We start from the raw sequence: 10,952 nt of genomic DNA, 5'->3' as shown, positions 1-10,952 counted from the left end.
CTATCCTTCAATTAACCACGTGCATTTAGTTTTATATTTGTAATTTATAGGTCCATCTGTTAAATATCCAGAAGGTTCTGTTAACCTACAAAAGGAAAAACAGGGCTGTAATAAACCAGAGACAACAGAACATGAATCATCAACATGCCAATAGATTCTTTCTTGATGAAAAGAAAATTGGGGTAGGGAAAACAGTCAAGTCTCTCTTCATATTTCTCATCACACAATTTGTGCTCACAAAAACTTGAATTCTAATTCTTCTAATATCATTGATTTGCTTTCTTCCCCCAGGCATTCACTTGTACTCTTTCTAGTTCAGCAGCAAATAATTTAAATTATCCTTTACATGAAATGGATCCAAGCCAATGTCAGGGGGGTTTGTTTAAGAGCATCTTTGTTTGCTTTGCTTATTTGCTTTGCCATTGCCTTACGACTTACTTCTGAAATTAGACAACACCAGCCATAGGAAAACTCTCCTAGCTCAAGACAAATTAAGATATAAATTTGAATAAGCACATCTGGCAGCCTGCTGCTCTGTTATTCCTACTCAGTACCCTGTCTCTGCACAGTGCTCCCCAGTGATTATCCAGCAGGATGAATCCCTGCAGATTCTCCACACAGCATCACACCACCCTCAATGGCTTGCAGCTCAGGGACACTTTCAGTCCACAGCTGTGCCTCTGGGTTCATGCTTTATACCACTCAAAATGTAATGATCTGTGGTTTATTTCCCTTCTTTCCTCCTCTGCCCCTTTTCCAACCTGAGAATTCCTTGCTCACTGCCTTTAATAAATCTTTTGTATTCTCCTAGAGCCTGCTGAGATGCAACAGAGCTCAGCTCATTGTATCTAAGATGCAAGTGAACCATGAATCTGTACAGTAGAATATTATTACAGTAGCAATATTATTTCCATTTTATTCTCTATTCCCATTTAAGATTTTATTTGCTCTTTCAACAACTACCATTCTGACATTTGAAACAGAAATATCTGCTGTAACTTTTTTTGAGTGTTAATAGCTCAATATTCATCACATATAGAAATTCCTTTTATGCAAGAAAGAGAATCTTTTTCACCCATTCATATTTATTACTTTGTATTAATCTATGCAGTGATAAAACAGCAGATGAAATTCAATAATCTATTAACATAAAAGCTTTCTAAAAGAGCCTGGTATCTTCAGCACATTGTATCTTCACTAATCCATTCTACTTTCTGCATCCTTTATGATTATGTTCAGGCCTTCACACACATCTCCAGTGGCCTTACTCCACTGGGGAAACAGATCATCTCACTCTTTAATAACAAATAACAACAAATACAAAAACATCCTCAGAAACACTTATTTCTTTCACTATATTGTAGAAAGAAAATCATTAAGAATAACTATCACTAAATAAGAAAAGCTTTCATCCGTTTTGTGTGCTCTTTTTTTTTAATAAAAGGCAATAATACATAATATTCCAATCAAAATAATTTCAGTGCTGTCATATGATTTATATATAGAAGTAAAGTCTTATTTAGCTATCCACAAAACACAGATTTTCCTGGCAGAAGTATGAAATATTAGAAGTACTCATTTGCAGCCATGACCATTGCCTTCTTAGTAGTTGTACAGTGCAGTGGAGGTGACTTACAAGACTTGTTCTTATTAGATCAGCCCTTTGGTACTAGTAAAGTACAAACAATTTCCCTTGTCTCCTCCTAGGATGGCAATTTTTTGATAAGTTACTTTTGGAAGAGTAGATAGCCTTTCAAACAGACATTTCCCTTTGTTGGGAAAAAAAGTAAATAAATAAGAGCACAGCATTACTTTGCAGTAATGTTTGTAGAAAACTGTAAGATAAATACATAGCAAGACAGATGGAAATTACTGTAAGTTTCTTGAGTCACACCAAGAATTTTTCTGTATTATTTTTCTTTCCAAGTGTTATCAAATACCAAATCCCATAACTCACAAAGATAAGCAGTACCACTTTCAGGTAACCCCTTGCTCAATCAAGGGCAATATTCTCTTTCATATGAAGCCAGGTACTCATCAGCAGTTTTCCTCTGTGGCCACCAGTGATTCTGTCAAATAGCCACAATCCAGATGAGTCACCCTGACGATGCCCTCATGAGTCACAGAGGTGCCTGCACTGCACCCCACTCCTTGCTCACCACTGAGAAAGCCTTGTCACAGACATCTTTTCATAAAAATCCTTTCTTTAGGATTTTTCCCTCTTCTGGAAGGCTGAGGCCCCAGAAAGAGAATGTAAGCAATGGTTATCTGCTGCTGTGGAATGCAACAGGTGCACTTGTGATTGGCCCATATTCCATGTTTACAATTAAGGGCCAATCAAAGACCAAGCTCTCTCTGGGACATCATCAGAGAGAGCTCGTTTTGTTCATTCATTCATTTTTCTATTCTTAGCATAGCAAGCTTCTGAACTTCTCTCTCTATTCCATTTAGTATAGTAATAATGTAATATATAGCATAAAATAATAAATCCAGCCTTCTGATCATGGAGTCAAGATTCTCGTCTATCTCTTCACCCCTGAGGAACCCTTGCAAGCCCGGCAACAAAGCCTCAGTGATGAGAGGAAGCCAGAACCATTTGTGTGACCTGCCCAGGCACCCCAGGTTAATCCCACCCACACTCCAACCTCCTAAACAGAACACACAGGGGAGCAGCTGATGCTGTGCACTGTCATTTGAAATTGCACATCAGCTTTCATAATGTTCTCAACAATATTTTTTTCCGAGTTAGCAGGGTCATAATCAAAGCCTATAAAGAATTAGAAGGTGCATGCCAAGAGAACATTTCCCATCTCAGTATACCGTAAAACAGATCCACCAAACAACAGAAAGACATCAGGATGCTGCACATTTAAAAGCATTCAGAAGCACCAGTGACAGGTCAGTCACTCACCAAGGTAATCAGTCAGCAACAGATTCCATGAAATATGTGACACCTCAGGGTTTCACCTAGCAGACAGACACACCAGAAATGCAAGGGCTAAAGCCAACACAGGCAACCAAAGGAATGTCTACATTCACCTGCAATATTACCACTGCTATAAAATTATGGCAAATAAAGAATGTACAGTGGCAATATTTACCACTGCAGAGACTTTAAACCAAGACTGATGCATTTCAAGGAAAAAAGTACATTCTAGTTCAGGCAGAAATGATTGGTCCAAAGTGAAGGAGCAGTCAGATGAAATCTACGCCTGCAGTACATAAGACGTCAGAGCAGGTTATTAAAATGGCCCTTCCTGCTGTAATATTTATAGAGCTGTGAAAAACGCAGTCTTGTCATCTCCTGCATCCTCCTGCAAAAAATAATACCACCAAATCTTTTAGAGAGGGGCACTACTTTAAACCAGAATAGTTATTGGCTATTTTCTGTCACCAGCAGAACATGAAGATCCACAAAACTGCTGGTAGATGGACAGAGGTCTGATTTATAATATCAGTGCTTTAGGAGAAAAAGCTTAAGCTATATTCATAATATTACAAATATTCACTATTAAATAAAGACTTATTAAAAAATTCATTTATTCCTATATTACTTAGTGTCACTGATAATTTTAAGAAATGTTGAAATTCTACTGATAATTTTAGGAAATGTTGGGATTACTTTGCAATTCCTACTTCAGATGTATCTGAGTATACAATATAGAGCATATTTGGCTTTACAGATCCATCTCAATATCAGTACTGGTGTGTCAGTCAAGAGTCATTCTCTCCATTGCTGAAAAATTTTGCTCCATCTCCTTTTCATCTTTTATGAAAATATGTTTTATTAAAAAGAAATAAAAATCAATAACTGTGCTTCAAAGTTAAAAGACCAAGTTCTTCATAAATAGAAGTACTGGCAACCTTTCTAGTTGAGATCTTGTGTCTAACATTTACAGCAGGGAAAGAGACTGCACAGATCTGAGATCAGCTGAATATATTAATAAAGAAGGGGGAAAAAATCCAACCACCTGACAGTACAAGCCTGAATCAGTGAGAAAGAAATGCAGAAGTTATCAAGAGGCCATTTCTCATACTACAATACTGAATGACAGACTAAGAAGGTTTTCCAGTACTTTTTCAAAGGAATATCTGAAAAACAATATGTTCTGAAAAAACCACAAAGGCAGATTTTTCTCTTCCAGGCCTAAAGCATTGACTAGCACCTAACAAAAATTCAAAGAATTTGCATTTGATTTTCTTGCATTTTTACATTCATTGTATAACTTGCTGCTGGGGTTTTTTTTCACATATGAAAAAAGGAAGTACTGAACATACTGTAGCTCTAATTTTTCTTCAATGACTAATGAAGAGGAAAAAGTATTCAATACATTAAGGAAATATTTGCATATGCCAATCACCCTCCTCTACTTGTTACATACTGCTTAGCAGTAATAGAAGTAGTTATATTTAGAAACACAAGGGACACTCATGACAACTTCTCACATGCTAAGTAATCACAGGCCTGCTCTTAGAGAGGTTTCAGTTTATTCATTGACCAAGTAGTAGTTTCTCTTGCAAAAGTGAAAACCCTAGTGATGAATTCAGTTCATCCTGAGTCCATCTTTCTACGTTATTTTAAACAAACCCATGCTCCAAAACAATCCAAAAATCCCAGAAAATTAAAATCAAGATTAGAACACATAAACAATTTTTCCCCAAGAGGAGATATCCTGTATTTCGAGACACTTAACACTTGCATTAAAAAAACAAAACAAAAAACCACTAAATTAGCTGGAATAATTTATAACCTTAATTTTATTAAATAACTTTAAATTATTATTATAATAATTTATAATAAACTCTGATTGGTGCAAAACATTAATTTAAGGTTAATTCTGGCATGTGTTCTGTTTCTGAAAAAGGCTGCTGTTCTATAGTGCATTTTTGCAGTAGTCCCAAAACAAGAAAATTATTCTGCATAGGAGTAGATGTTGCTTTGCTTTCAAAGTCCAAACTTTTATGGCATCTTACTTATGCAATGCATTTTCAATTACATAAATGAAATCTGTTCCCTTGCTTAGGCTGCACAACATTATATAAACTCACAGAACACAGACCAGGACAGCTTGTTTAGAATAGGATATTTGAATATGTGACTATGAGGGAATCCACTAAGTGACTTGAAATGTGGGCAGAGCAATAGAAGACATAATCAACAAATCAGATGCAGAAGATAAAATTAGTATTATAATATTAAATGTAATATTTATTCTATTTTAAAATGAAATGTGAAAATACTGCATTAACTACTCAAGAATTTTCTTCTAGCTCTTCACAAAGTGGTACTTGGCTTATTTTTTTACCTTAAATTGCCATTTGAGTTACAACATGTTCTAACACCTATCCCAACTACATTATAATATTATTATAATTCAGATTATACTGAAAACTTTTTTCAGTTATTTGTCTAATCTGATTTGAATAATTCCAATGATAGAAGTCTACAACCTTCCAAGGCAATCTATTTTAGTAATGACTTATAATTAGAAAGTATTTCTAAATGTCTATTTCACCTGTTTTTCTTACTTAGTCATATTTCCTGAATGTAGACCTGGAAATCAGCTAAAATTCTTCCTCTTTCTTTTGAAAAGAGGAATAAAGCAATTTAATCTAGCATCAGTTATTTTCTAGACTTCCTTCTTCTAGAATTTTTCCATGTCACCTGCACCTCAAAATGGTACCTGCTTCTCCAGCTGTAGTCTGACCAGCAAAGCAACCAGAGAATTATTTATTATACATAATGTTCTGAATCCAGTTCTCCTGAATGCAAATAGTAGAAGAACTGCTTTTATGCTGATTTGTGTACAACCAGTAATTCCCCAAGATTCCACCTTCCTCCACAGGAGGAGCTCAATGATATTACTGCAGTTCCCCTTACTGAGGTTCATCGCACCCGCTCAAGTGTAGAAATTCAAATCCAATTCTGCCCCTATCAGACTGTATTATATGGGATCAATGCAGCTCACATCAGCTGGAAATTGCTGCATGGAAAATTTCATTTATAATCACTTGCTCAGTAGGAAAACTTAGTTTTCTTTCTCTGATATAAGTGTTTACTTAAAAGATAGTAACTTCTGGTCACACTGCATAGTGAGGAACCCTACTCAAACAGCAGTGAGCTCCACAAGAAAAGAAAAAAATCTGTTTGTGTATTTTTGTGATAAAGGTCTTCATAAAGACTCCTGCACCTTTCATAACAGCCCTTTTATCTATTACTCAACTACATCAACAGCTTCTGAATATTCATATTCATTATTCATTCACCGTACAAAGCACAGCATACCACTAGCATAAAGGCAGTACTAGCAAAAATTAAAACTCCTCTGCACCCATGGTCTCCACCCTGACAGCTGCATTAATTTTCTATACTATAATGCAAATCATTCAAGCCATTACAACATGGCACCATTTTTTGTGTTGGCTAAAACTAAGCAGTTGCCAGATACCAGCACTGTGAATTAGAGGCACTAAAGCAAAGTTTTCTTCCACCTGACAGTTCTAAATATTAAGTCCAAAGAAAAGTAGTGATGAATAAAGAGCCTTCGACTTTTCCTTCATGTAAAGAAATTTTCTCCTTTAGTTTCCAGTAATAGCACATGTCAGAATGATCCATTCCAAGTTTTTTGGACAAAAATGATTCACAGAATTATAGATGAATAGAGTCCAAGAGATAAGGTGAATAACAGGCACAGTAATCTCTCCCACTGAACAAAGGATTGGAGTATTTTCATTTAAAAGCTTGATACAAAAAGGGAGAAAATAATTCTATGAAAGTGTAGCTGCATAGAATGGACCTTGAAAAAGCCATCCTGACTTTTGTCTTCAGATTTTTCTTCAGATTACATGCATATACATTCCTTAAAATATGAGTATAAGCCATAACGATGTAAAAAACCCAATCCAAATGTTGATTGCCTGAATCTAAACAAGGAAATGCACCACTACTAAGAACTGTGTCACCCCCAAATATTCACAAGTTAACAATAAAAAGTTTTTATGCTGCTTAGTTTTACACAGATGGATTTACACATAATATTTATGAAAACTTCCTATAAAATGGAGTGGAGTTGAGTCAACCTACAGAGTTCAACACAAGCTCCATGTTTTCTACAGAACCACTACACCAATTAACAGCTCAAATCTTGCCAATATTTTCCAGGTGGCAGTGGTTCTCCATCTCAGCTTAGAGATCAGTGCCTTTTAAAAGATACTGCAAATAGCACAATATCCTCCACTGACCTGGAAAAAACTTAGTGAAAAGAAATGAAGTGAAAGAAATGTAGCTTCACCTCTCTTATCTGGAATACTACAGACATTTCATATTTCCTATTTTAATATCATGGTTGGACAAAATCATATGAGACAAGCACATATTCTATTAGAAATGCTCAGGCTGGTTCATAGATGGCATCCAAAATTGTGCCTATAAATAGGCTGGCACCATGCTTAAATTAAAAATTGATAGAAAATCAAGTTGGCATTTGATACAAAACCAAAACATTATATAATACCCCATATCACTCTCTCATCTAAGTATGGCTGTAAATGCTACTCCACATATAAAATCCCAGAGGTCAAAAAGCTGTATAAAATTAATTCATGTTTTGAGTAAGAGACAGACCACCAACCCAATCCACTGGCTTGACTTCTTGCACTCTATTTTCTGTCACAGTTACTCATTTTCTCAAAAAAATAGCAAGGTTTGAAATATTCAAAGTTCTGACAATTCAGCCCTGATTCACAAGAATATTACCAGTAATCCCAAAGGCTTCTCCTGTATGCAGATAGTTGCTATTAGAAGCAAACAGGAATTCAGAAAGAATCTGCCAGGAAGCAAGGAGACACCCCACTGCTCTAACATTTAACAATGTTCACTTCAGCCAAGAATTATTTTTATGGCCAAATGTTGCCAAGATAATGAAGAAATTAATTTAAAAAAAAAAAAAAAACACATTCCACCAGACTGAAGTGGTCCTATAACTTACTTTTCCCTACCACATTAACAATGTTATTATTTCATTTAGAAAAGCTCTGTACCTTCATAGAATGTGTTAAGATCACCCTTATGTTATTTAAGATCACTCGGAGTAACACATTATCCTTATGTGATTCCTCTTGCTGAAAACAAACAGAAATAAGTTATACTTCAGGTTCCTTTAACAGCAAGAGACTTTTATTTTCTAGGCTTTATTTTCCACAAGGCAGCCTCCATTTCCAAAAGTGGTTAAGTGTATGTTCTGGCATTATTCTGTTAACATCCCTAAACTCAGTCAGGGTACACTTCATCCCATCTTCCAGATCTTCTCTTGTTGGGCCCAATATTGATCCCAGGGAGATCCCACTCATCACAGGCATGACCAGGCAGAAAGCTCCTCACTCACTGCACAGATTCCTTGTCTAGACCCCAACAAATCCACTTCTGTACCAGGAGGGTGTGGGAACCCATATCCAAAGCCCTGGAGAAACTGAGGTAGGCAATGTCTCAGCCCACATCAACAAGCAGGGTACTTTGTCACAGAAAGCAATCAGGTATGACAAGCACATTCTGACCTTGGTGAATCTCTGCTGACTTTTCCCACTCATGTTCTTCATCTGACTTGCAATAGCCTCAGGAGAATTCATTCCATTCCAAGTTTCCCAAAAACAAAAGTAACACTGATGGCTCTATAATTTCCTGGACCCTCCTTTCAGCCCTCTTTGTAGATGGAGTTGTCATAAGATTTCTTCCAGTCCTCTGGAATATCCTCTGTCTCCACAACTTCTCAGAGGTGACAGAGCAGCCTCACAACATGAACCAGCTTTCTGCTCAGCCTCAGGTGGATTTTGTCAGGGCCCATCAATTTATGGGGGTCAAATTCCTGTAATAGTTCCCACACCAACACCTTCACTGACAGTGGGTCTGTGTTTGCATCACCCTGGATTTTCTCTCCCAGGGCCTGGGGCTCAAAGCACCAGCAAAGAGAGATGTGAACCAAGTGCTGAGAATCTCTGTCTTCTCACATTGTTGGTGACTAATTCACCTCTGCTGTTTAACAACAGGCAATGTTGTGCTTTGTTCCTGCCTGTTTCCATACATGAAGAACATTTTTCTTTTAGTTTTCAATACCTCTGATCAATTTCAATTTAAGCTAAGCTTCTGCTTCCCTGACTGCATCTTTACACAGCCTGGGCATGCCCTTGTAGTAGGTATTTCTCTGCTTTTCCATTCTCTGGTACAGTTCCCATTTCAGCAGACTCAGAAGCTCACACTTAAGCCAAGGGGGTCTCTTGTTCCACCTACTTCCCTTACTTTAAATAGAATTCAATCTCAGTAGTGTCTACATTAAAGTATGATTGGCTACAGGTTTTGATCTAATCACAGGATTAACATGAGTGAAGGATAAAGTTATTTATGAATTTTTATCCATTTGTGTATAAACTTTAAACAAATGTATGTATATATTTATATACTGAGCCATTTATATGTATTTTATAAGACTTCTATAATTAATCAAACATGCTACAGTACTTTAAAATGCAGAGCAAAAAGCATATGGGCAAGGCAGGCTGAGGTACTTGGCAACAAGGTAATGCACTGTGCCAATTTTTCACTGTACATCACCATAAATCTCATTTTCACTTGTGACCTAGTTCAGGGTTTTAACTTAAGCTTCCTGAGGTAACAGGCAAATGCTCTAAATCCAGTGTGTCACCAACTCCTAAATTTCTCCTTGACTATTTAAATCAAGTTTCTATGCTCAGCAAGAGGCACCTCTCTCTACTTTTCAATCATTTAGAGTGATTAATATCTAACCATCAGATTTCATGTCTGTTCAGGACAGAATTCTCATGGCAGGAAACTATCTCATATCAGAAGGCTGCAAGCACCAGCTCCCCGAAGCTGTATTAGTTTTGAAAACATAAAAATGCAGTAAAATTTGACACACAGACACTTTCCAAAGGGAAAAAAGTATCATTTTCTCTTAGCATCTAAGACTTCTCAAGACTTTTTAAAATCCATATATACATATATATCAATCAAAATCAAAACAGCAACTCCTTCTTCCTCTCTTCCCTTTCCCATCAGCACACACACAGCCTCCTAAGAGGTTCCCAGCCCCTGAACACAACCTCAGTACAAATGTTGAGATAAGAAGAGATAATAGTTCATTTAAAAACTTAATTTATTAAAAAATTCAAAGGGCCAGTTACTGAGTAGATTCCAAGTACTGTCTTTCAGATAATTATATAGATAATCACTTACTTCCAACTTCTCTGGCTGTAGCCATTATCAGGACATTACACTATAAAGCACATCCCTATGTTTGCTGTAAAGAAAGGGAATAATGGCATTCATGTCTCTAGGGTATTACAAAGCTTTTTTGTTTGGGGATATGAAAGATTCTTACTCGTCATAAAATAGCATCATTTCAGAATACATTTTACTCATGTGGCAGGTGCCATTTCACTGATATTTTATGCCTGACTTTATAATTTATGGGTATGTCACAACACTGTTAGCAACTTCCAACACTCCCTCTAGAAGGGGATTAAGAGGTATAAGCAAGAGAGACTATGATATTTTCATTTTTAACCAGACAGTTCCAAGTTTCCCAGAATCAATCATTTAATACATTGGTAGAGGGCTTTGGGGGTGTTTCTGTTTGTATCAGTGGGTTTTTTGGTTTTGGGGTTTCTGGAGGGCAGTGGGAAGATGTCTCTGGCCTGTAATTTGTTCTGCATTTAAATGCAAACCCAGAATAAAAGAAATACAAATGCCATATTTAAAATGACAAAAAAAAAAAAGTTTGTAGCAATTTTAGCTAAATATAAGAACGGGGAAACAGAACATACAAGAATTTATCACAGGACTGTTGCCCCCCCAGGAGAATACAGGTCAGGGGAACATTGCTTGGAATGCCCCACCTACAAACAGCACCACACAGCCACAAACCCAGAACCCTGAGGGG

General features: G+C 36.6%; 1 protein-coding gene across 4 annotated transcripts in view; it reads right to left on the bottom strand.

The window, feature by feature from the left end:
- The window catches only part of ATRNL1 (attractin like 1), a 438,168-nt gene that overhangs the window by 399,933 nt on the left and 27,283 nt on the right, over positions 1–10,952 (bottom strand). For all 4 annotated transcript variants that reach the window (XM_074545284.1, XM_074545285.1, XM_074545287.1 and 1 more), the window contains exon 2: positions 2–85. In XM_074545284.1, coding sequence (XP_074401385.1) covers positions 2–85 — 84 coding nt within the window. The remainder of the gene's footprint in view (position 1; positions 86–10,952) is intronic.

The sequence above is a fragment of the Zonotrichia albicollis genome, chromosome 7 (assembly GCF_047830755.1).
Source record: "Zonotrichia albicollis isolate bZonAlb1 chromosome 7, bZonAlb1.hap1, whole genome shotgun sequence".
NCBI lineage: Eukaryota > Metazoa > Chordata > Aves > Passeriformes > Passerellidae > Zonotrichia > Zonotrichia albicollis.
Note: the sequence above shows the minus strand (reverse complement) of the source record. Positions and strands in the feature narration are given on the sequence as shown.